General features: G+C 40.0%; 1 protein-coding gene across 4 annotated transcripts in view; it reads right to left on the bottom strand.

Annotated features, from left to right (window-relative positions):
* Positions 1-23175: 23175 nt before the first annotated feature.
* Positions 23176-27715, bottom strand: part of PMEPA1 (prostate transmembrane protein, androgen induced 1) — an 84198-nt gene continuing 79658 nt past the window's right edge. For 3 of the 4 annotated variants that reach the window (XM_081948887.1, XM_081948889.1, XM_081948890.1), the window contains exon 4: positions 23176-27660. In XM_081948887.1, the coding sequence (XP_081805013.1) occupies positions 27127-27660 (534 nt within the window). In that variant the 3' untranslated portion in view covers positions 23176-27126. The remainder of the gene's footprint in view (positions 27661-27715) is intronic. The other variant, XM_081948888.1, reaches the window with a different exon arrangement.

Below are 27715 nucleotides of genomic sequence, written 5' to 3' on the forward strand. Positions count from 1 at the left end.
AGCTGCAATCCCTGAACAGGTTTTGGGGGGTTTTTGGTCATGCTGACCCTTTTCCCTCTCGCTAGTCCCCTTCCTTCACCTGTCCAAAAACAGGCAGAAAAGGAAAATTATCTGCACTAGGCAGCTGCCAGTCATAAAGATGTTACTGTATTTATTGGTATCTGATGGGTGCTCTGTTTTTGAAAGAAAAAAGTTGATATAATCAGCCCATTTGTCTTCCTTGTAAAGTGCGACATTGTGTACCTTTTGGAATCACCAATGGAGCCTACAATTTTGGGTGGTAGTCAACATTTATGAAATTCTTCATTTCCCTTGCTGTAGCCCGAAATGCTTGTGTTTGTATGTGTGTGGATATTTGCTCACCCACATATATATGAGTGTGTGCATACACACAAACCTATGTTGGGGTACATGCGTTCGTTACGTTTATAACATTTCTTCGATACTACATTATAAATTATGGATGGCACAAATTGTATTAAGTAAATAATGAATCAATAATTTCAGGTATCTAGGAACAAGTTTAAAAGCTCCTGAGCCAATATAAGCTCTCAAGAGAAACAAAGCATATTCTGCTTCCCTGCTTAACCATTTAAAGAATTTAACTGTTAGACTGTCTCAGTGCGGAATGGAACAACTTGCCACAGCTAACTCACTACAGCCAACTCACTATGGTCAACTTGCGGCTGGACAACTTGCCGTGGCCAACTTGCATCAGGACAACTCGCTGTTGGACAATTTAGCAATTCTATTTAATGATTTAAAATATTTTTTTAAAATTTTTTGCCATTCATATTTCATTCTGTCCCTCCTTTTGCATTCTTTCTTTAATTCCATTCAGCCATTTCTTTGATATTAGTGTAACTCTTGTCCTATAGTGAGTTGTTCTGTAGCGAGTTGGCTGTGGCCATGGAGATTTGACCATGGAGCGTTGGCTATGGTGAGTTGGCCATGGTGAGTTGGCCATGGACAGTTGGCCATGGACAGTTGGCCATGGCAAATTGTCATAGACCCATCGCAGTGGTGGCGCCCTTTTCGGTTATCAAAAGAAACAGATACAATCCACTCCCTTGTTATTCGTTTTCACTGTAGTTTCCCGCATTACATCAAGTTGGGCAAAATGCATTTTTCTAGTATTATGAAGTCAGCTTGCAGGCACAGCAGATGTGGGAGTCAATGTCCATTTGCTGATTTTCTCAAACACCCAAAAACCAAAGCAAATAGGTGTCCTCTTAGGGAAGGTTGTCTGAATGGACAATGTTTCCTGTGTTGAGAGTTACATCTTGTTTCTCTAATGGAATCAAGTGGCAATGAATGACCATGAAAAGTTCATTAGCTTTTTCAAGGACAATGTGTAGCTCTAGTGAAAAATTACTTGGAATGGAACTGAAAATAAAGCAGCCATATTCTAATGTTTTGAGTTAAATATGCTATACAATATAATTCAGGAACACTTAGAATATTATACACTCTGGAAGAAGACAAAGAGCAAATCAGATATGACACAAGAAGAGCTCATTCAATGCTTTCTTTTTTAAAGCCTCAAGCTTTAACCACCACACAAAATTAGCTCTCTGTTTCAAGTTGATAGTAAGGATAGTAAAATGTCTGCATTTCTCTTTTCTTCTTGCATCCATAAAACACTGGCCTTTTAAAAGAGATTGGGAACAGGAGTCCCAGACCACCTGTTCCCAATTCCTTTAAAAAAGCTCCCAATGGAAACAATGGGAACTTCTTAAAGCAGTTCCCAACCATGTCTTGTCAGTGTATCTGGGATGAGTTTTAGCTGCTAGGTCAGGCCTATCAAACTGGCGGCCCATGCACCAGATGCATCACTTGCAGGCCAGGCCCACCCCAGCTCCGCAAAGGCAAAAAAAATCAGTGATGAAATTCAAAAATTTTCCCTACCGGTTCTGTGGGCGTGGCTTAGTGGGCATGGCTTGGTGGGTGTGGCTTGGTGGACATGTGACCAGGTGGGCGTGGCTGCACAACTGACTCACACACAGTGTAAAAGCAGCTGGACTTCAGACAAAATGTCTTCCGCAATAAACAGAAACCTCACAGAGAGCTCAAAAACAAACTATCACACTTTACACAGGTTATCACTTCTTGTTCCTGTAGGCGACGGACGTCTTGTCCACCGCTCGTCTTCTCAGTGGGCTCCGTTCAGGAGCACAGGGGACCTTGGAGGGCCTCCTGCCGCAGGGCGGCTTGCCGGAACCCCCCAGACTTGGCGGCAGCCGGTGGGGGTATTTCCAGCTTCGCCCCAGGAGCTGGGGAGCAAAAAGGGGGGGCATGTTTGCCCCTTCGCCGAATGGGCTCCGGGAGAAATGAGTCAAGCAGAGGAAGAGTAGCCGAAATGTTGGTGGTGGAGGATCCTTCCTAATCTCCTTAACTATCGTTAACGGATAAGCAGCAGACTATTGTAAGTTCGTGTTCAATCTATTTAAACCGAAGATTAGAGGGGGGTGTTTTTCTTCTTTTTACACCCCCCCCTCGGACAAAGCCGCATTCAAACTATCTCTCTCCACATCGGAATGGAGAGAGAACAAAGGCTGACTTGCCACTTGAATTAACTATGTGAGAAAGATCGAAATCACAGTTGCAAGAGGGGATTGCTGAAAAAAAAATAAACAAAAATAACACAAAAGCTGCACAACTGACACACACAATGGAAAAGTAGCTGGACTTCACACAAAATGGCCCCTGCAACAAGCAGGAACCTCACAGACAATCAGGCACAGCTGATAGTCGCACAGCTGATCGGTAGTAAAAAATGCTACAAAAAAGTTTAAAAAAAGGTCTGACAGTTACTCGGCACAGGTAATTGTCGCACAGCTGATTATCTGAACTTTAAAAAAAACTTTCTAAAACATTTTTAAACTACCAGTTCGGCGAACAGGTAGTAAACAAATGCTAAAAAAAGATAAAAGATTGCAGCACAGCTGATTGTCACATAGATGATTTTTAGAACTTTTTTCCCCCACTTTTTAAAGCATTTTTTTACTACCGGTTCAGGTGAACTGGCCCAACTCATTTCACACCTGCAAAAAATGTCACGATACGTCACACGACACAATCACATTTGACATCTGTGTGCTAGCTTCTGAGGTTGTCTATGGCATCGGCTGTTGCAGAAATGATAATGAGGTCAACAAGTGACAAAGAGGCTCATCCAAAAGTGAGTAAAAGGCTAGAGTAGCTCCTGTTAAAGACAAGTTACACTGGGTATGGGTCTTAGTTTGAAGTGGAGACAACTAAGGGAAAAATTATCAAGGGTATGTGTTTCTTCCCAGAAAAAATATAGAAGATGAGAAGTTTCTTTTGCTTCCCTCACAGCATTAGAACTGGGCTCACGCATTAAAACCAAAGGTGGGGAGATGTAGGATCAATGAAATGAAGGGAATGCTGCCAATTTAGTTGGCCTTAAAAGGTGACTGGTCAAATTCATGGAGGAAATGGCTATTATTCTTGATGGTTATATATCTGAATTATATGCAACCTGCAATAAATAATAACTGCTAAGCAGCAACCCCTGGCCAACCTTTTCATGGGACTTGAAAGCTAAGCAGGTTGGACATTATTAATCCTGGGATGGGAGACTGCCATGAAATATCAAAGATTTGGATGAAACTGATGGCCAGAACTTTCCTATTGCTACGAAGGAAACTGCATGGTTGTGTCCATGAAGTCACCAGAAGCTTGATTTATGAGTATTTTCACCATAACCGTATAAAGGATAGTAGATGAAGCCGGTTCTCCTTAGAACAGGGATGGACAACTATGGGCAACTAATTCCTTGCTGGCTCAAGAATTCTGGGAGTTGAGGTTCACAGGTCATTAAGTTGTCATAGTATTGCATAGTATCCTTCTAGCTGGTTGACCAACATGGGACATGAGATGTTAGACTAGAAGGGCTATTAGCCTGATCCAATGAGAATCTTCTTATGTTTTCATTGTATAAACAATGTTGGAGGTCCAATGGCACTGACTGTTCTGACCTAGGCTAGTGGAGAAAGCATAAAGCACAATCTTAGTCCCCCCAAAAAACCCTCTTTTATATTTACAGCTGTAAATTATGGTCATTAACAGTCTGCAAGGCTTCACAAACAGTCTGTGAAGGTTCCGACAGATGTCTGCTCGAGTTGCCACAGTCTTTCAGGAGAATGTTGATAAACACCCACCATATCTCCCTGGGAATTCTGCCAGAGACCTAATTGCCAAATGCAGAGCAAGGCCAAACTTAGCACAGAGTCAAACAGAACTACAGTATTCAAAGCTTGAACTGACCAAATGAACTAATTGCTTCCTGCAAAAGCTCACATCCCGTTCGCTCCCCTTTTATGTCTTATGGGAGGGGCCAATCATCTCCAAGCCTTACTCTCAAGTCGACCCTGTTTTCTTAATTGTTCTTCTCTTCTGGTAGCTCTACGTATGCGCACACTGGGAATAGGCTCCCTCGCTGATGTCAGACTCCGGAGGCTCTGGAGGCAGCAAATGACTACCAGATGGCCTTGGTTCCCTCTCTGCCTCCAACGCAGAGCCCTCGTCTGAGCCTTCCCCAGACTCTAGGACTGGCCCATGGTCCTCCCCAACCTCCTCACTGTATGAATCTGCTGCCAGCTCTGCTGGCCCCCAGCGGACCACAGCACTGTCTTTTCAACACTATATGACCTTCTGGCTATAAAGGTAGCAGCAGATTGTAGAGAAAATTTAGGAATTTATTCTGTGTCCCATCTTTTGCACAACACTCTTTGCTAAACTGGAGTGATTTTTTTCTGCCTTTATTTCCAGACACACATACACAAAGTAAATGCTCAATACTTCTGGTAGGATGTAGGTAAGATGTATTTCCTGTCCATCTTTCTGTAGGACACAGGTAGGATGCATTTTCTGTTAATAAATCTCATTTCTGTTATAATTATAAAACTCGCTTTGCTATTCATTGCTCGGATTAGATTAGATTCCTGTGCTCAAGAATGGCTCACATGTACATATTTCAGACTTTGACAAGTTGGTTGTTTTTTTTAAGAGACTCGACCAGAAGTTCTCCAACTGGACAGATGTGGGGTGTGTGAGCTCTGAAGAGCCTCACATGAACCCTGTCTGACAAACCAATCCCGAGATCCTTTTTTGGATCAGAACCTCCCTGTGGGGGAGGGGGGGTGAAGAAGGGGCAGAGTCCCATCAGACCCAGAGGCAGTGCAACAGGTCCCTCGTAGGTCAGAGATTTGCTCTCTGAATCTGAGTCGGAGTGGCAACATGGCTGCACAAGAAGCTGGCTTCAGGCCAAAGCAGCTGAACAGGAGCGTGCAGGATGAGATGAAAGCCTGGTTAGAAGATCTATTAACCCACAGTTATAAATCAGAATTTGGAAAAGGCAAAGAACCTTGAGAGCATAAATAATATTGATGGACAGATTGGGATTTTGGCAAAAAGAAAGAAAGAAGGGGAAAAGTGGAGGGTTGAATCACTAACCCAAAAGAGAGCCATTTGCTTGAAACAATTTGGACAGAAAGGAGAAAGTAGAGAAGTGACAAACCCACTCAAACACAAACTCTAAATTTTGTTTTGGACTTGAAAATATTGTGTTATTAAAAGAGTCGAGGAGCGTGAAGATTTGCTTCATCCGAGTTTCTTCTAACTAACATATCTTAAGCAACTCCAATTAATCAGAGATGGAATGTAACAAGGGAAAAGTCAAGAAAAAAAGCACTATTTTCTCACTGATTTATCTTGCCTGCTGCGAATGGAACGCGAAACCCTGAGCAGGAAATTTTATTTAACTAATTGCCATAAATCAGAAGTTGGGAAAGCAGGAGGCGAAGAGTAACATACCGGAGTTTGGCTGTATGCAAGTTTGTCCCAATTAATATATTTTGAGCAACTGTAACTGATGAGAGGTGGAAGGTAACAAAGGAAAAAAAATAATAAAGTCAGGAGCCCGGAAAATTCAAAGGTTTGTTTTTCTGCAAAAGATCAAGAGATCAAAAGATTTCTTCCCCTTCATATTATCTGAATTAGCTAAATTGAAGATGGACCAGAACTCTGAAATAAGAATTGTATAACTAATTGTAACTTTGGAACTGGACATTATGGAAAGGTGGGAATTTGAAGAACTATGTGAAATTATAAAAAATATGCATAAATCATTAAAATCAAGTTTAAATAGAATTTTGAACTCAGAGAAGCAGGAAGTTAAAGAAGAAGAGAAGGAAGAAGAGGGAGGGGATAATGAAGGGGTAGAAATGGTGGAAAATAAAAAGCAAACAAAATTCTTCATTGGGTTTGACAGTGGTACAGGGAAAATTGAAAAGGGGGGATGTGTCCCAACAAAAGGAAATAAAAAGGAGACAAAAGATCTCACTGACTTTGACAGTGGCATAGGGAAAACTGAAGAAGGGGGCTACACCCCAACAAAGGGAAAATATTCCATTGGGCTTGACAGTGGCTTGGGGAAAGTTGAAGAGGGTGGACATGTCAAAACAAAGAAAAGAAAAGGGAGAAGACAGGAATAGAGAAGTGGGATAAAAGACTTACTAAGAAAAAAATCAGACAATTAGAAACTGTTATATGGGGAAATATAAAGCAATGTGCTTTGTATACATGATAATAAAAATGAGTTGCTAACTGGTTGAACATGATAATGGAACAAAAATTAAATAAAGGTTAAAATATATGGAATATGGACAAATATGAAACTGACATGGGGAGAATGTAAAGCAGAGATATGTGATTTACCTTTATACATGATAATTAAACTGAGTTGCTAATTGATTGAATATGAAAAAAAAACAAGTTGGTTTTTTTAAAGGAATCTGAGGAATTCTACAGGAAATTATTTATTCATCGGATCTACAAGCATTATGAGAGGAACACATTTGTATTTTGAAATAACATAAATTTGAATACGCTGCATCTTTGCTTATCATTAACTGTAAAAAAAAACACCATCCCTTTTCCAGGTTGCCTTCGGGAGGGTGAAAGCAAATCCATTTAGAGTTCTCCATTTCTGTTGTATGATGCAACATTAATGTGTCTGTGTGTTTGCGCAATAAATCCAGATTATAATATGTTCCTGCGACAGGGCAATACATTCATTTGCCTATAAAGTGCTTTGAAAACCTAGAGGGCTATATAAATAAGTAATATAAAAGTAGTTATGAACTGTTAAAAATAATTCCTTAGCAAGCATAAAAGCACACACCTGTACTTGTGGATTAATTGGAAGAGTTTGAAGTGTAAAACAAAAAAGCATAATCCCCAAATATGAGCACACACCACCATACATTTATATTTAATATATCCAGAGGAAAGTTATTGGGATGTTTATAAGGACTGCAAAGCTAAACAGTATCATCAAATACTTGTTTATATTAATAACTGTGAAATAATAAAAGAAATAATGGAATGGAATGGAATAGAATAGAATAGAATAATAACAAATTTGGAAGGGACCTTGGAGGTCTTCTAGTCCAACCCCCTACATAGGCAGGAAACCTTTTACAATTTCAGACAAATGGTTGTCTAATATCTTCTTAAAAACGTCCAGTGTTGGGGAATTCATAACTTCTGGAATCAAGATTTTCCACTGATTAATTGTTCTAACTGTCAGAAAATTTCTCCTTAGTTTTAGGTTGCTTCTCTCCTTGATTAGTTTCCACCCATTGCTTCTTGTTCCACTCTCAGATGCTTTGGAGAATAACTTGACTCCCTCTTCTTTGCAGCAGCACCTCAAATACTGGAATACTGATATTGTCACCCCTAGTCCTTCTTTTCATTAAACAAGACATACCCATTTCCTGCAACAGTTTTTCATATGTTTTAGTCTCCAGTCCCCTAATCATCTTTGCTGGATTTTGCTTACCCCCAGTATTTTCAATATTTAAATTTATGTCCTTTTGTCCTGTAAAGCAAATTTGTGCTTCAGGAGCAATTTCTCTAGAAAAGAGTGGCAAAGAATGGAAAGTCTCATCATGACATTATAGGTCCACCCAACAGGGTGCTTTGTAGAAATTCAAGCTAATAACGAGTTTGGCTGACTTTCAAGGCAGTGTTGTGGCCCGCCAGTAGAGCTGGGAGCAGATTTGGACAGTGAGGAGGTTGGGGAGGGACATAGGCGAGTCCTGGAGTCTGGGGAAGGCTCTGATGAGGGCTCTGTGTTGGAGGCAGAGTGGGGGCCAGGGCCATCTGACAGTTATCAGCTGCTTTCAGAGTCAGACATCAGTGAGGCAGACAAACAGCTGGAGCCTGTTCCCAGTGTGCACATGCGCAGAGTTGCCAGACGAAGGGAACAGCTAAGGAACAAGGGTCATTTTGGAAGTAAGGCCACAGGTGGACAGTGAATGGGCCCTCCCATAGGGAATAAAAGAGGTGTGAAAGGGGAGGGGTGTTTGCAGGAGGCAATTAGTTCATTCCTAAATTCTTGCCAAGTATTGTGGCATCTGAAAGATATCAGCCTGGCCACTCTCCAAGCCTGATAAAGGTCAGTAATTGCGAACTGTCTTGAAAGACTGTGGGAGAGGAAAGACTTTGCTGGAGAGGAATTCACTGTAAATTAAATAAAAAGGTTTATCGGAACAAGGACTTGGCTTCGTGCTGCTGGGGAAGCCTAGGTCAGAACCGACAGTTATCTCCTCCACCCTCCCCCTGCTCCTTTGTTATGAATATGAATCTTAAAATAAGAAAGGAATCAAACTAAAGAAGATCCACAGTTAAACATGAGCAAAAGAAGTGTCTTTAGGAATTTTAAAATGTGATCTCAGTTTCACAGAGAATGCATGAGTTCACAACATTCTTCCTGGTAGCCCCATTGTGTGAAAAAGGGAGTCATATATAAATCGTCATTGATTCAATAACCTGGGCCCAAACTTCTTTGTATCTCATTGGGTTGGCAGCCAAGCCAATGTTTTGAATACATGTTGTCCTTGCTTAATGACCAGTCATTTTACAAATGTTAAAAAATTGCGACAGTCACAGAACACAGGCAGTCCTTGACTTACAAGTTTGCTCAGTGACTGTTCAAAGTTACGACGGTACTGAAAAGAGCGACTTATGAACGTTTTTCACAGTTAGAATGTTTGCAGCATCTTCACAGTCACTTGGTCAAAATTCAGATGCTTGGTAACTGGTTCGTATAGATGACCTTTGCTGTGTCCCAAGGTCATGGGATCACATTTGCGACCTTCTGACAAGTAAAGTCAATGGGGAAACCACATTCACTTAACAAGCGGGTTACTAATTCATCAACTGCAGTGACTCGCTTAACAACGGTGGCAAGAAAGCTCATAAAATGGGGCAAAACTCACTCAACAAGTGTCTCACTTAACAACATAAATTTTGGGCTTAATTGTGGTCGTACGTTGAGGACAACCTGTATATGTTTATAGCCTGTAAAGCATCCCCAGCTGTCGTAAATGATTGTGTTGCCTTTCTTGTGGTAACAAGATTGCATATCAGGTGGGGCAGTTTTACAACCTGTTGCGGCATTCCACAACTACAATGTGACTGCAATGTTTCTTGCTGGTTTCTGGCAAAAATACCCTATTCCACAGGTGTTAAACTTGATTGTGTCACGTGACGGCATGTGATGTATCGCGACATTTTTTGCCTTTGCGGAGCTGGGGTGGGTGTGGCCTATGCGTGATGCATCCGGCCTGTGGGCTGCCATAGAACTCTATTCTATTGAATGGGTTCATTTAATGACTATAGCATTTGCTTAACGACCTCCATAAAAAAATCCATACATTTGCTTCCAATCATGTTGGTACTTTGACTTATGACCATAATGACATACAACCTTTGGGCTCGTTTATGGTCATAAATTAAAGACTATTTTATTCTTCAGAGGCTAGTCTGGTCCCTGACTTCTACACTAATGAAAGTTTATGGGTTAGATTTTTTTTAAAAAAAATCTAGCAAATGATTGCGTTTTCTTCCAAAAGCTTCCAGAAGCTATTTTTTCCCTTTAAAAAATATCTGTTGAGATTAACTTGTTCCTGCCTTATGAGAAACCACAGAAAGTTCCAGAAAAACATCAAGAATGCATGTCTGTTCTTTTTTGGGGAACATAAACTAACCCAGATCTGGAAGGCTTATCATTTTAATAGATTAACTCCTCTATCTTGATTGAATTCCACTTCAGCAATTTATTGTCCTTTTTCCAGCTCATCCCCAAATATGGGACTGCTGTCATGGGAACCACCCCATTATGGGAGATTTTACCCACGTCTAATGCTTTATAATATATGTATAAAGACAGAAGGGAGTCCTAAGAGACACCCTGTAATGACTTCTGTTTCGAGGAGCAACTGTTTCCAAGCAACACCATCTGAAATCTACCTGGAGATAGAGTTGAATTGCTGCAAATAGTGGTTCTTATTCCTAAATATTCTAGGTAGATGGATTGAGTGCCATTAAGAGGTTGAGAAAAGCTAATACAGTTGTTACTTTTGTTGATCCCCAAACAAAGATCATCCTTCAGGCCTAATGTAACAAACTCAACCTCTGAAGCCAGTTTTAAGTGGATCAAAATGTTTACTTCCTCTATGACTGCCAACGCTTGGGATTGTCTATGTAAGATAAGTGCCTGACCCATAATTTTCTATTTTTCCTTAGATTCAAAAGAGGTTTCTTAGGCATTCTTGAGCACAGAGGCATTCTACTATTCTACAGAGCTGTTTATTAACTAAGACATCTCAAATAACTTCATGGTTAGAGTTTACAAACCAGGCTCAGGAAACATCAAGAGGACAAGGAGTGGAACCAGTGGTGAAATTCAAATGTTTTTACTATCGGTTCTGTGGGCATGGCAGGGGAAGGATACTGCAAAATCTCCATTCCCTCCCAACTCTGGGGCCAGCTAGAGGTAGTATTTTCCGGTTCACTGAACTGCTCAACATTTCCACTACTAGTTGTCCGGAACCTGTCAGAACATGCTGAATTTCACCCCTGGGTGGAACACACCTCTCCCAATGACCTTTCCATATTTTTGGGTGTCAACACTTAAAGTAATCCATTGATGTGCGGTCCTTAAGTGCTCTCATGAGTCTTGCCTATCCTGTTTTCTGTTTCTGTAATAGTTAAGGATAATTTGAAGAGGTGAAGAGATGGAGATGCTGTGGATTGTTGAGCGGCAAAGAGAAAATAAGAAACCTTGAAAGGATCAATCTCAGAGGTGTCAAACTCAATTTCATTGAGGGCCGCATCAGAGTTCTGTTTTATCAGGGCGTCTGGAAGGTGGTGGTATCCCAGGGTGGGCATGGCCAGCTTAATGCCACTCACTGAGCCTCCATTTTTAGCCATGATGGTCTCCTGTAGCCCTCTGCCAGCAAAAACGGAGCTTGGGGAGGCAACATGAAGTCTCCCTGGACTCCGTTTTCACTGACAGAGGGCTGCAGGAGGCCATCGTGGCTGAAAATGGAGCCCAGGCAGACCAAGTGTAGCCCTCCCAAGCTCCATTTTCACTGGCAGAGGGCTGTAGGAGGCTGTTGTGCTGAAAATGGAGCATGGGCATACCGAGTGCTGTGCTCCCAAGCTCCCTTTTCGCTGGCAGAGACACCGCAGGCCGATCTTTTGCCGTTTCCAGGGCAGCCCCGTGGGCCAGATCTAAGCACTCCTCAGGCCAGATTCAGCCCCCGGGCCTTGAGTTCGACACCCCTGATCTATCTTAATACAATACATTGCTTATAATAAACCAAGTTTTGCTTTGCTGATTACTATTGCTATGAAATATCTGCAATGAGAGGTCACAAATTGGAAGCCAATGACAAAATATTTCCCTTGGTTTTATTATACAAATGCTGTTCCTGATTTACTTGTATCAGGTACATCATTCTCATGTGGGCGTGTTGTCATTGTGGTTTGCCGCAGAATCTGCTGTGAAATGCTATTATCTATGACGGCTGGGTATGATGTACAGTATTCAGATATCTTTCAAAAAGCCAGTTTGCTCCAATGGCTAAGGCACCAGTCAGGAAATCTAGAGACCATAAGTTCTAAGCCCGCGTTGAAAGCCACCTAAGTGGATTTGGGGCCAGTCATTCTCTCTCAGCCAAATTCACCTCACAAGGTTGTCATTGTGGGGAAAATAGAAGGAGGAAAGTGTTCGTTGCCTTGAGTTATTTGTAAAAATAACAAAGGTGGTCATAAATAAATAAATAAATAAATAAATAAATAAATAAATAAATAAATAAATAAATAAATAAATAAATAAATAAATAAATAAATAAATAAATAAATAAATAAATAAATAAATAAATAAATAAATAAATAAATAAATAAATAAATAAATAAATAAATAAATAAATAAATAAATAAATAAATAAATAAATAAATAAATAAATAAATAAATAATTTTTTAAAAGGCACTGGTTTCTGGAGGTTTCAGCAGAGAGTTTCAACTGAAAGGGAATCACACAATTTCTGAGCCAACCTCTCTCTACAACTTTGTCTTAGCTAAAATCTTGGCCTTGGTGGTATTCCAGATGACTTCCCATGCAGACATTATGGTCTCTGATTTATCACAGAGAATTATTACCTCAATAATTTAATATAAGAAGGAACATTCCAGGCAAACCAAGGTTTAATAAAGCAGAAATACAAATAAAAGCATCAAGATTAATACCCATGAGGTAGCAAATGAATCAAGTGTTTACAATAAAAAGCATGCTACTGAATCCCAGAGACGTATTAAAAAAAATATCGGGAGAAGCCAAGTAGCTACAACCTTTTAATATAGCTTACTCATATATACCACATGTACCAGAAGTTATTCCTGTCTGGTGTTGCTAGCCTAAACTGTATGAATAATTTGCTAAATTTTAAGTAACACCAAGTCTACGTTTTTTCCCAATCTTATACAAAATGCTTTTTGCTAACTTTGTTATTCTTCATACCATCTTATTTGCAGACTCTAGCACATGCTGGCCAGTTGGTCGGTCTTCTCTGGCTGTTTTCCGTGACAATGAAGGGTACAAGACTATCTCATCTAGTGGTTATTTAAACATGTAGAGATTTTTTTGGGTAGAAAGTACCACTTTTTCCTGCCACAAGATAAGGTAGCATTTGGATGATCATAGCTGAAAATTGGGTCTTATGAGTACAGGTAATCCTCCAGTTATAACAGTTTACTTAGTGATGGTTCAAAGTTACAACAGCACTGAAAAAAGTGACTTATGACTGGTTTTCACACTGAACATTGCAACATCAAAATGTTAAAAAAAGAAAAATCAGACTCATTTTTATGACCATTGCAGTGTCCCAGGGTTATGAGATTCTCTTTGGCAGTCTTCTGAGTAGGAAAGTCAGTGGGGAAGCCAGATTCACTTAACAATCATGTTATTCACTTAATGACTGCAGGGAATCACTTAACAACAGTGGCAAGAAAGGTTGTAAAATGGGGGCAAATATCATTTAACTGTCTTGTTTAGCAACAAAAATTTGGAGGTCAACTGTGGTCATATGTCGAGGACTACCTGTAGTTGGTTGGCTAAACACCAGGATATCCCTGAACTGGAGATTAAAGTGGAAAACTGAATAAAAATGCCTCCCCTCTCTTATTGTTGGCAACAAAGCTTTGATGAATCCATGAAGGCCCTCCAAAGATTATCTTGATTTGACGGCACTTTATATCATTTTCTCTGACAGCTGGTTTTCTAGAACAATGCTTCTCAATCTTTTCTTCACCACAGCCCCCCTTTAAATACCTTTTCTGGCCGTGGACTATGACCACGGACCAGTGGTGGGTTGCTGCCAGCATTACTGTCGGTTTGGTGCACCTGCAATTTTGCCAATGGAGGCAGCACATAACTCCCAGATGGTCCTGGCCCCCTCTCTGCCTCTGAGGCAGAGCCCTTGTCCGAGCCTTCCCCAGACTCCAAGACTGGCCCCTGTTCCTCCCCAACCTCCTCACTGTCCAACTCTGCTGCCAGCTCCTCAGGCCACTGGCAGACCACAACACTACCTGGCAATAAGACATTCAAGATCAGAAGACGAGAAAGAGCCTCTTTTTATTTCTTCTGACTTTTTAACATGACTTTCCTCCTCCCTCCTGTCTTTGTAACAGATTGATGAAAAGTTCAGAGACCTCAAAAGCTTACATGCTCTTTTCTTGATTGGTTATAGTACAGTATAGGATTTCTTCAGATGTGCCAGTTTGCTAAAACACTTTATGGATTCAGCACAGCTATTTTTGTTTTCTGTTGGGCTGGGCCTTTTTTTTTTTAAGGTGGAATATTAAACCTTATTTTATTGGTTATTATATCCTCCCTGGAAATGGAGTGCTACCTTCTCTATCAGACAGTCGGGTGCATGGATTTCATTTTAATTTAGTTGGTGTACACACTCTGTTATACTGCAGGTGGGAAAAATGCATTCCCCCCCCCCTTTGAAACCGGCAGCTGACAGTATCCTTAAAGAGATTATCCAGAAATGCCTTGACAAGACAGAATGGAAATTGGACAGACATAAAGTATCCTTGCAAGTTCCGCCTTTGAGTCAGTTCTTCATTCCTGGTGATTGCCTGGACTAGCCTCTGCAGTTGGCAAGGTTTCCAGAAGTGGTTTGCCATTTTGACTTCTGGGGAAGAAATGGTGGACTGAAGATGCCTCTGTGAAAAATGGAGTTGATGCAAGGGTGGGCTTCAAAATTTTTAGCAAGGAGTTCTCTGCCCGGTTGCTGGGTGGGCGTGGCCATGGTGGGCGTGGCCTAGCCAGTCTCTTGCACCACAGCTGGGGTGTTTTTGTGCCCTCCCTGGGCTCCAGAGGGTTTTATCGAGCCTCCGGGAGGGTGAAAATAGCCTCCCCAGGCTCTGGAGGCCGGAAATGGGCCCATGAACTTCCTGAACTTCCGGTAGGCCTGTTTTTTGCTCTCCCTGAGCCTCTGCGTGCGCCCTGCACTTACCTGCATCCAAAATGGGCCACGTGGGCACTCCTGGGAGGGGCAGGGTGGGTGGGGCCAGCCAGGAGTGGGATTTGGGGGTGCTCTGAACTGCACAGAATCTTAGCTAGTGGTTCTCCCGAACTCCTGTGAACCCCCAGCAGTTCACCCCTGAGTTGATGACCATGGGTGGAATGAAGAGCCGGAGGATGCACTGACTCTTTGATAATTCCCCTCTAAATAAGGAGAGGAGTTGAGATTGCCCACAAGTGCTCCAGACAGCTGCCCTTTGCAAGTGGATGGCAAGAGACTGGTCTTCAGTGGGCTTAGAGCTCTTGGAGATGAGAGAATAGCCATCTTGCTCAAACCACGGTTGGTGCCTTTGAAAGAACGTTAAGCGTGCATACTTCCTTTTCTAAACACATTTGGAAATTGCTTGTTAACTGCTTTTAAGCCATTAACAAGTTTTGGATTTTGGTAGGATGTCTTATCACACTAGGGTGATTTCCTTCAATCCTTAAGTGAAAGAAGTTTTGGCTACAAGTTTAAGAACTTCCTTTTTTTCTTTTTGAATAAATGGCAAAAGGGTGATTAAAACTTTGATTTTAGAAAGTTAGAATGGACTAAGGGTCCAAATACATTTGAAATAAGATTTTGGAATTAACTATAAAGAATCATTCCTATGGGAAAAGGCTTTTGTTTTGATTTAAATAATAATAATAATAATAATAATAATAATAATAATAATAATAATAATAATAATAATAATAACAACAACAACAACAACAACAACAACAACAATAATAATAATACTTTAAAAATTGGACACTAAATGAAACTAGAGAGAATTAAATATTATAATTAAAGAAAAAGAATATCCAAACTTGACTCACAGTGACAGAACGAAGTAAACTATTTTAATATTGGGCAGATACTGAAGCATAGTTTTGAACAATGAACCCAGAAATTAATTTTAATAGTGTCTGCAATATTTTAAATAAGGTTTATAAGTGAAGGTTATTAAGGAAGAGAACAAGTTCTACCTGAAAGATTCAGACAGATTTGAAAGTGGACTGAAAAGTTTCAAGCTACAAGAATGATGTGGAACATGTTATTACTCTGCACATATGAAAAAAAACCATCTAATATTTTAATAATTAAAAGGGATGTTCAAGTAATAAACCAAAAGAATAACCTAGGTAATTTTCCTATACTGAATTTACAAAAGAGACTTGCTTTGAAGAATTTTGTGAGAAGGAACAAAGAAAACATGAAGCAATAAAATTCTAGGACATTGTTTGTAGAGACTACTCATCAAGATTGTTAAGACTGCCATCTGTCAGAAATGGTATAGGTTGGACTAAATGACCTACAACAGTGATAGCTAACTTTTTTGCCATTGCGTACCAAAAGCGGGAGCAGTGCAGGGGGGACGTACGCACTCGTGCCCACACCCATAACTCTATGCGTCCTCCCACACACACATGCACGTGTGACCCCCCTCCCCCCACGCTCCCTCTGCTTTTGGCACACAATGTCACGGTGGACCTGCTTTCGCCCTCCCCATGTTCCAGATCCTTTCTAGGAGACTGGGGAGGGCAAAAAAGTCAGGAGGCCAAAAATGGCACATTTGCCGACTTCCGGAAGGCCCATTTTTCGCTCTGCCCAGGCTCCAGAGCCTTTCTAGGAGCCCGGGGAGGGCAAAAACAGCCTTTCCTATCCCCCAGAGGCCCACCGGAGCCCGAAAACAGCCTGTTTCCTGACTTCTGGTGGGCCAAGAATGCCCGAAAATCAGCTGGCCGGCGTGTGCATGCACACCCGAGCTGAGCTTGCATGCCCACCAATATGGCTCACCACCACGGCCTACGAGACCCCTTCCAACTCTGTTAATCGGTATCTGTATCTAAAACTATACTCCCTCTGCAAAACCTGCCCACTGACAAATGGGTAGAAATAATGGTGAGGAAAGGAATATCCTGAGCATTTAGGTGAAGAGAATGGAACGAAATCCCCCGGAAGATGGGCTACCAGTCCACCTTGGACTTTTTTTAGCAAGAGAACCCTTTGTGATTTTTCCCTCTTATATATTTTTTATTCTGATAATTGCAAATGCTATTGGACAAGGGCTGTGATGTCTTGTCTGTGTTTCTGCCACAGATGGCCCAGATTTGGAGAGTTCAGTTTACTTTGATCCAGGAGGATTTGCATAGCCAGCTGTTTTTGAACTGCTTTACGATAAAATTGTTCGTGTTTGCGCTCAGTGGCTGCAGATTGTGTCTTAATGAATTTCATTATTGCCCCCGGTTTGCTTTTTGTAAAGTAGTTTCTGTACTGAATCTCATACCATGTTCTTTAATAAGAAAAATATGAGATTTCCTCTCTGCTTTTTCCAGACAATGCAGAATCCAAATATGTTCCAGATATTTCATTCTTTCCTTGTTCCAGCCCCATAACCTTTGAGGCTGGCTAGTTATGCCATTTTTAAAATATTTTTTTTGCAACCACTAACATTTTTTTAAATTAACTAGGTTACCTAGTTTGGGTAATGAAACGCCTGCAAGAAAAGAACAAAACTCAGAGAGCACCAAGCATCCCACCCCCTCTTATCTCTCTCTCTATTAATACAGATGCTTTGTGGGCTAAAGTTGCCTTCATTAGATGCCCTGTAAGAATTGACTTTGTTTTTGTTATTCTAAACAGAGTTGGAAGGGACCTTGAAGGTCTTCTAGTCTAACCCCTGCTTAGGCAGGAAATCCTACACCACTTCAGACAAATGGATATTCAACATTTTTAAAACTTCCAGTGTTGGATCATTCACAACTTCTGGAGGCAAGTTGTTCCACTGATTACGGTAGTTATTTTAACTGTCAGGAAGTTTCTCCTCAGTTCTAAGTTGCTTCTCTCCTTGATTAGTTTCCACCCATTGCTTCTTGTTCTACCCTCGGGTGCCTAGGAGAATAGTTTGACTCCCTCTTCTTTGTGGCAGGCCCTTAGATATTGGAACACTGCTATCATTTCTCCCTTAGTCCTTCTTTTCATTAAACTAGACATACCCAGTTCCTGCAACCGTTCTTCATGTTATAGCCTTCAGTCTTCTAATAATCTCTGTTGTTCTTCTCTGCACTCTTTCTAGAGCCTCCACATCTTTTTAAAATTGTGGTGACCAAAACTGGACATAGTATATCCAAGTGTGGCCTTACCAAGGTGTTATAAAGTGGTATTAAGACTTCATGTGATCTTGATTCTATCCCTCTGTTGATGCAGCCTAGAACTGTGTTGGCTTTTTTGGCAACTGCTGCACACTGCTGGCTCATATTTAAATGGTTGTCTACTAGGACTCCAAGATCCCTTTTACAGTTACTACTATTGAGCACGGTACCACCTATATTGTACCTGTGCATTTTATTTTTCTTGCCTAAACTTTAAAGGTTCCTCAAGACTGGTTATTATATTTAATAATTAATTTAACCCTTTTATATCTTAAGTATGATAAGAAAACTATGCATATTTCAAACATGGTCGCATCACAGATCTGTATGGAGACTTTATATTACTGGCAGATTTATTCTCAAATGATAAATGAGAATAAATAAATAATAAATGAGAAATGAGAATAAATGGCCAGGATAGAACTAGTCATTTTTAAATCAGTTAGTAGGCAACAGATAATGCCTACCTTGTCTTTTTAATAAATAAACGAAGGCATCAATAAAAGCCTGCAAACATTTGAATTTTCCAGTAACAATTTTAATGTGATCACTCTGATTTGATCACAATAGGAAGAGACAGGGAAGTGGAAGGAAAAAGCTAAAGATCCTCAAATGAACTACAATTATAATAAATAAATAAATTGAAAATGAACCAAAAATGAAGAGAGAAAAAACCCTCAAAGGTTAGGTTCAGTGGATACCGGGTCACTTTTGCTGTCAATTTTCTGTGTTTATATGTTTCTAACTGAAAATGTGTCAGGCACAAAGAATCAGGACCATCTGTTAGATTGCAGCATACAACATTTATTCAAACCTACACACATAAGAATTCAGTCAACTAAGGCTCAGCACTAAATAGGCACTACGTAATGGTCAAAGGAATTCAATGGAGGAGGGGCTGGATTCGGATAGTTTGCGGCAATGTAAGGACTCTAAACTGATGACATATTTAACTACATCCCCCAGCTCTACCTGTTCTTCTCCTACAAGTGTTGGCAGTGAACAAAAGTTATGAAGGTCTGACCATCAAACATTTATCTTCTCAGGAAAAGAGTTGTCATCTCTATGAATGCCATAATGTGAACCAGGAATGTGTGTTTTCAAAAAAGAATGCACATTCTATATCCTTTCCATACACAACATATCCCAAACTAGCATATATTCCAGAGAGTGGATTACAGTTTATTTGAAGAGGGCAAATATCACGTAATCTGATCCACTGAAATGCTGTTATTTTTTTTTAATGCAAAAATCATAACCAGTTTTTTTTTAATTTGTTCAAAACATGGATGGTGTATCTATGAACCGTGGTGGGCGCAGTGGTTAGAATGGGGTATTGCAGGCTACTTATGCAGAGTGCCGGCTGCCAGCAGTTCGAGTCTCACTGGCTCATGGTTGACTCAGCCTTCCATCCTTCCATAAAATGAAGACCCAGATTGTTGTGGGCAATATGCTGACTCTGTAACCACTTAGAGAGGGCTGTAAAGCAATATGAAGCGGTATATAACTCTAAGTGTTATTGCTATTTGTAGAGAAAACAGGTTTAGGTGAAACAAACCCAAAAAAGGGAAGGCAAGCGATCCAAAGTATTGTAAAATTTATTGTTTTTAAGTATTGCAGCTTTTTAAGGATAGAATGACATATCATTGCCACTATTGGTTACTGTTACACAAGAAGCATTTTACAAGAGTTGTGGAAATTGGCATCAGAGTACATATTCATACAAAAACAGCTAAGTATAGATAAGTACTGCATTGCATGTGCTGTCTTTTGTTTACATAAGGTTTTTTTTTTTAAGTTGAACAAAAATTCAGGATACAGGACTGCATATAATAAACTTCAAAGCCAAAAGCAATGCAACTGGAAATTGAAGAAAATATTAAAATACAATGAAATGTGACTATAAGGCAGGCAAATCAGGACTTTTAACGTAGTACTCCATGAGCTTCTATATTACAGCAAAATAATCTGAAAGCACAATTTATGGAAAAGTTTAGTTTTTCTTCCCCAATCCTTTTAGTTTGTGTATCGTATACAGGGGAAATTGTGTGCATGTATGTTTGCGTGTATAGTGTTGCACAGGTCATACTAGAGAATACAGATTCTCATCTTGGCTAGAAATTTTATGCTACATATCTAGCTTTTAAATTTGATTCTTAAAGAAGGAAAATTGTGGATTTTTTTCCCCATTAAATGTATCATTTCATGAATGTATTTTCCCCAAGATTCAGCTGTAAGTAAAAAGATATTCTCAAGGGTGATATTTTTATTCTTCTCATCACTTATGATCAATTTTCACATCCTACCTTAATAAATCGAATTTCTAAATCTTAAGATTTACAAATGTAGAAACTGTGAATCTTGTATAATTTTAAGAACCTGCTCAAACCCGCCACTATTATTTCCAAATCCATTATTCTCCATCACAAGAGTTGTTTTCCACTGGATTTGGTCTTAATAATGCTTTTTGGCTTTCTTATGTACCAGGAAATATTGATCTTTTTTCTAAAATACAATCTGATTTGACCATTAAACCTTTTAACAAATAAGCAGGTAGCTACAGGTTGATAAATATAAACTAAGCCTATTTTTCCGCCATTCAATTTTGCTCATTTGACCTCTTTCTGAGCTGTCAGTCTCCATTCTATAGTCAAAGGCGAACATGTTATTGGTATTTTGTCAAATAATCCTTTATCATTCTGGCTTGTTGGTCAAGAAAGAGCCAGATTCATGTAACTTAATGAACGCCCCCTCCCCACCTGGCTTGGTTTACAATTTAATGGGAAAGAAGATAATTTCATAATATTCTTCTGTTTTTGATGAAAAAGTATACTCTGTAAAGTACATACAAAAGAATTCTTAATATAATTTCTATCAGGAGTGAAAGAGTGTTGGGATCACGTTTGCAGGACTGGAAAAAACACAAAAGTTTATAAAGCAAGATTACCGGCTTATTGGTGCTGTGGACTTCATCACAAAATTATTTGCAACAGATGCGGAGATGAAAAAAAAAATGGCAGAGAAAGGTGAACTGATTCGGGAACCTTTAAAGCAGGTGTGAAAAAAGGAAGCCCAGTAAATAGGGACTCCTTGTTCAAGTGAATTCAGGTTTTTGAATTCCTATGGTCGCACTTCTATTAAGTGCGAGGGACCCAGCAGAATTCCTAGAGTTGATTCACGATTGGTTAAAAACCAAACAATTGCAGAATTGCGTGGCATGGGAATAAATTATTTTTGATGATCGAATGTCTGCTTTCCATGTAGCAATACTTGTCAGAAGAGGCAATGGCTTAACAACAACCCGTGAAGTTGCATTTGTGTTATGTTAAAATGCACACTCGGCTTCCCAGTTTTTTTAGTGAAAGGACAAATGGGGTAATAGATACTTTCATGGCTGAGGCCAAAACACCTTGAATGGGGAGAAGACGTCCATCTCAATAAACTATTTTTAAGAGAGATCTCACTGAATAAGAATACACTGGGGCCTTCTTAACCCAAGACAGGTGTTGAAAGCCCAAACGGGCAAGTAAATGGATGGATCTGCAACAATCATGGATATTAACAATGTGGTTGGTTGAGTCAACTAAATATTCCCATGGGAAGTACGGACACAAGGGAAGAGAAGATAATTAGCAGCTCAGAAAAAAAATAAGCAAAGTTGGACATTTCATTTTGTCCTGCTGTAATAAATCCTATCTGTTTTCTTTGTTGGAAAAGATGCCATCTTTTTTTTCTGATCCTGCTCTTGTCCAGTTAATAGAAGCTGACACAGAGAAGTGGAACTAAGTATTTTTTCCCCTCATACCACTTCATCCCAATGACGGAAAAGTCACTTCTTTTCTTCACTGCTATGTATCAAGTCTTCTGATAAACGTAGAGAAGAGACAGGAACAAAGTTGGTAGCTGAGTTTTAGAATATCAGAAACACTTGTGCAAACCACTCCTTCCACCTCTTTACGATTCCTATTTATCCCTTTCTTTCTCCTCCACTGTTGTGTTTCGTTTGGCCAACCTCACAAGGCAAGTGAGGAAAGTTTGCTTTCACCATATTATGGTGGAACAACCCTGGCAAACTTAGAAAGGCTCTGGCCAACCTGTCATGCCCCCCACACCCCCGTGCCATTGCACGGCCATGATCGTAACGTGCACCCAACAATGCCAACTCAACACCAGTCCCAAATTTTGGTTCATTTTGTACAAGGCACTCCCGTGACTTAGTATCTTGAAGCCATGCTGATGGTTCTTTAATTATGGTAGAGAATTTAGGCATTGTATTTATGTATAGAGGCGTCTAGTAAAAACCACAGATCAAAGGAGGGAGAAAAAAAGTTTTTAAAAACCCACAAAAATTACTGTTTACTAATTTTGGCTCAAGAGGGTTTCTTTTGGTTGACATTCTTGATTATATTCTCTACCACAATTTTACTACCTACTACGGTAGGATATGTGCATAGCAGGTATTTATGCTACCTACCAAGCACATGGCAAAAGATGAGCAAAGAGTGCTTCATGTAAATAAATACATTAGACTGGATGTAAAGGAATCAAGTGTACAGACTTTAAAAAAGAGAAAAAGTGAAATACCAGGATTGATCGAAAAGAAAAGTGACCATACTATGGAAGTTCCTATCACTACCAATGATAGAATCTTCCCCTCTTTTATTTATTTTTGCAAAAGAAAAAAAAGGGAGGCTTACTGTTTTTTTTTAATAAGGCACTAAATAGACATGTTACATAAAGGAAAGATACATTTTTAAAAAGTCTATAAATTCTTTGACTTTCACAGGAAGATAAGTTATTCCTTGTTTTTATCTTTTTAAAAAACTGCAAATTGGAGTTGTTGTAAAGCTATTATTAAGGAGCTATATAGAGGGAGATTGAGGTTGTCTATTCCTAGCCCCCCTCCCCAAAAGGTGGCATTTTCTTAAAATGTTCATTTCTATAGTTCCATTACGATCCCTTTATTATATATATATATATATATATATATATATATATATATATATATATATATATATATATATATATATATATATATATATATATATATATATATATATATATATATATAATAAAGGGATGCTATTTATATATTTATATATATAAATAGCATCCCAAATTATTTAAAACTTTAAAACACGTCAGGTTGCTCTCAAGTCTTTCTTCTTCTTCTTCAAGTAATACAAAAATCGCATAAAAACAAGAGTTATTGCCTTTATATCTTTCATTTATGTTACCTTCCTAGTTAGCATCTGGCAAAAACCAAATTACACCTCCTTGTATACACCTACAGTTCCCTCTGCTAATTAGGTCTGGAATGGTGTAGTCATAAAGATTGCCAACTTCTCAACTGGCCCCCGATAGCTGTTCCTTGATCACGGGGATTCCAAACTGGGGGTGGGGTGTGAGATGATATTGCAGGGGGTACAAAAACTTGGGTTTACAAGTTTCAAAATTATAGTGTGTAAGCATAATTATATGCATATCATTATCTATTTTTGTAAGGGGCGCGAGAATATATCAGAAGCGTTCTAGGGGTGCGAGGTATAGAAAAGGTTGGGAACCCCTGCTTTTATCAGCAGCTAAAGATGTCCAGTGAGCTCAACTGCCTTTTTTTCACAGTTTTGATCAAAGGCGGATGATATAATTAGAAACAGGAATATTGATACCCTTTAGTGATCAGCAAAAATCGAGATAGTCGTTTGGAACTCGAGACACCGATGGGCCTGTTCTCCTCAGTCTGTGCAAATAGGATGAGATCAGGTTTCTAGCCTCTACTCTGTTCAAAGCTCTGCTGTCTACCCAGGATGGCTTGTTTTTGGAAAAACCGACTACCTTCCTAGCTAAAACTTAAAACGTTGTGCATTGTCTAGAGAAATCCAGAGATTGATAATCTGGAAATGTCTGAACAATTTCCTCTTCTTCCTCTTTGTCATTTATGCCTTTCACTTTCTGTTACTCAAATCATATATGAATTAACCATATGGATCAGTGGTGGGTTGCTAATTTTTTTACTACTGGTTTGGGCACGCTCCTGCACACCCTCATGACACCTGCGCATGCGCAGAAGTGTCCGAGCAGGTGGGCGGAGCCTCCCGCTACCACTACTACCGGTTCGCCTGATCCGGGCCAAACCGGCAGCAACCCACCTCTGATGTGGATTAAACAACAACCAAGCAGACCTTTATACCTTAGAAAAAGGGTAAACAAAAGACAAAATGGTTTATCCAAAGAGAGAGAGGGAGGAAGGGTGGGAGGGAGAGAGAGAGCAAGACAATGCTTTAAAGAAGCAGATGACACGAGCTGATTTGTTGGTTTGAAGGTTAGATGCACCCTTGATCCAGAAGGATCCACAAGGTAAGTGCACCCTTGATCCAGAAGATCCTGATCGCAGATGGCAAACACAGGCCAATATTGCTAAGAGGTTATAGATTTGCTTCTAGAACCTGAACATGATATCTTTTGCCTTGAATACATCATGGTAGCTGAAACATTTCCATCTACATGTCTCCCCTATTTCCCAGCTGAAATAAATAAAACACGCTTAACAATCAAAGGCAGCAGTCAAGAGGGGAAGGTAATTTGGCAAGGGTAATCTTCAGGACCCCGTCCGTTTCTTTCAGGATGGAGTGACACATGAAGATAGATGGAACTTCGGACCATGAAGCAAAGGGCTGCCTGCAATTACCTTAAACCCAACTATTAGGCCCAAGTGCCCGTCGCTATTGTGAACAGCTAAGTGGAATGCTGATTTAGTGGGGGATTAATATCTTCCCTATTCTTTTTTTTAACCTTTCTTTTTTAGTTTGAACCTAAAATTTGGGGCGAGTGGTTTCTTTCCTCCACTTAGCAGGATGCAAGGTAGAACTAGCAAACTGCGTTTGGCTAATCTGCAGACTCAGATTAGCAGATGTAAAGAAGGACAAAGCTCATCTTCCTTTAACCGTGGGATAAACGAAAAGTGTTTTAGAGTAAACTCCACTTGTGGACCCAATAGGACAAGCGTAGGGCTTGTCACTGGTCCCTCCTCCTACTTAAAAAAATATAAAAAATTGTTTAAAGCCGCACAGGGACCATAGCTTTGCCATGGGAGCAACCTTCACTGATAAAACTTAAAATCTTTGCAAAAAGCAGGGTGGCTGGACCATGTTGCCAGGAGCACTATGAATCTCAAAGGCAGGACTTCTTAATCTTAATATTCCTTCACTCCTTTTATTATCTTAAGCAGAGACAGCGCCATATTATTTTGTCATTAAAAAATAAAATGATGACAATTAAAAGCCAACACCCAGTCATTAAAAAAAAGAAAATAATTTAATGACCGGGTATGCTTTTATGGCCTTCCTGAAATTAACACGACAATAAAAACAGAACAGCCATTCCAATCTGCCTTTTGGAGGGCTTGATTTTGCAAAATGTGAAAACACCTAGGTGCTTCAAAGTTCTGAAGCAAAAAAGTAGTTTATCTAAGCAAGAGATCGCCTTTGGCTTCAACCCTGAGACGAATTCTACTCTAAAAGAAGAGGAGAACAAGCTGTCGAGATGTCAAGGGGAGAAGGTCCTGCTTGGGCATTGTTTTTAACTGCCCACAAGCCCAGGATGAACGGCCCTCCAGCCCAACTGGGATAACCCACGGTGCTTAACGTTTTGCACGATTAAGCTCTTCATTTTTGAATCCTTATTTTTTTTCATGCTTTTCAATAGCCGTAAATCAATTTCACATGATAAATGTTCCCTTTAAAAAAAAAAAACCACAATGATTTCATAGGGAATGTAGGATGATGTAAGCATTATGCTGCTTGACAAGCCTGGGAATGAACACACAAATGCAAAAAATAAAAAATAAAACCCAGTACAAAGAAAATACATAAGCATCGGATCAATGGAGAAACATATACTCACAGGTGTAGAAATGGCCTCTTCCCCTTTTGAAGCACACCCTCAAGCACAGAGGGGGAAACTGTGGTCCTTGGGCGCAATTTACCTTGTTCATTTCTTTTAAAGGGGCAATTTTTATACATGCTCGGCCCCTTCACAGTTAATGAAATACATGTATATATGGTGCGTTCTAGTCTCTTTTATAGGCATCCGTCTGTACTTGTCGATAGGTGTCAAGGAACTACCAGAGGTCTAAGAGAGGGTCATGTGACTCTGAAGAGTTAAAAAAAGAAAATTTCGCACAAGATGCAGTCCTTCTTTCCCCCCCTCCCCCCATGACTCTGTTCAGACCTCAATGTAATTTCCTCAACAGTTTTATGGTAGACAGGATATAAGAGATTTCTAACCAACACAAGCACTGACACATTTATATTAAAAAATAGTGCAAAATTTCAACATTTATATAAATAATTCTAAACCCCTGCTTTTGTTTTTTTTCTCTTTTTTTCCTATTGTTTTTCTCTTTCTCACTTTTTTTTTTTACAACGTCATACATGCTTTCTTGAATTGGCTCTCAAAAGTTGCCATGTTTTATATTCTAAGTTCAGAAAAAAAAACCACAACAAATCATTTCCCCCCACCCTCAATAGGCTCTTCTAATATAAAAATACTCCTGCTTCCCCACCCCTCACACACATACAGTTTCTCTTATTTTTTTTAATATATATATTTATATATATATTGCAGATTTTTAAACAAATGTTTTTGTGCAAATATTATTTTTTTTCAATCTTTAAAGTTAAGTGAAATAAAACGAGTCGTAGCATCCACGCACGCGATTCAACTAGATACAAAACTGGGGAAAGGGAAATGGAGGAGGAGGAGGAGGAGGAGGGGGCGGGGAAGGACTGCTGTAGATTTATTTAGAAAGGGGGGGGGGGGAGAAATAAAATCAAAATCTTCCTAACAGAGCTCAACAAAGAAATGTATTTGCAAGTTTTGTTGGCTTGTGCATTCGGACAAAACATAACATGTAAATATTTATACTACACAGAGGTGGAGAAGGGCGTTTGGTTTCACCACCACCCCGCCTCTCCGTCTCCATATACTACCCCCCCTCCTATTTATCAAGAAGTGCAGAGTGTTTCCTTTCTTTTTTCTTTTAAAAAGGGTGCCCTTTCTGTTTGTCCTTCTCTTTGTTCCACATTGTTGTGCTCTCAAGATTGCTGATGGGTGAAGGCAAAGGGAACGAAGGCACCCCAGTGTTGTTCTGCTGGTGCTGGTAAAACGTAGATCCCGGGAAATGCCCAATGACCTCATTGTACGTGGGAGGAGGCCCTTCCATTCGGCTGTTGCTCCCGTAGCAGGTGGCGCTGATGCCCGAGTTGCTGCTCGGAGGGCAGGGCCCCCCGTAGACTGAATTATCTATCAGGTCACTGTCAAAGATGGTTCTGTTGGGAGGGGCTCGGACCGACTCCCTGTTGAGTTCCATTTGCTGCTCGGGGTCTCGGAGCTGCAGGGTGCAGGGCCCCTGATAAGGAGGAGGCTCTTCTCCATCCGACAGGGAGATGGTAGGGGGCAGGTCAATTTCGTGCTGCATATAAGGGTAGGTTGGCTGGAATCTGTTGAAGCGGTCTCTCTGCAAAAAGGATGGGACTGCTAGTCTGTCGGTAGGCCTTGGTGTATAGACTTGCTGCTGGAGAGGAGGAAGAGAAAAAATACATGAGGTTGCCATGCAAACCAAGGAGCAG

The sequence above is a fragment of the Natrix helvetica genome (genome assembly GCF_964273705.1).
Source record: "Natrix helvetica genome assembly, chromosome: 3".
Lineage (NCBI taxonomy): Eukaryota > Metazoa > Chordata > Lepidosauria > Squamata > Natricidae > Natrix > Natrix helvetica.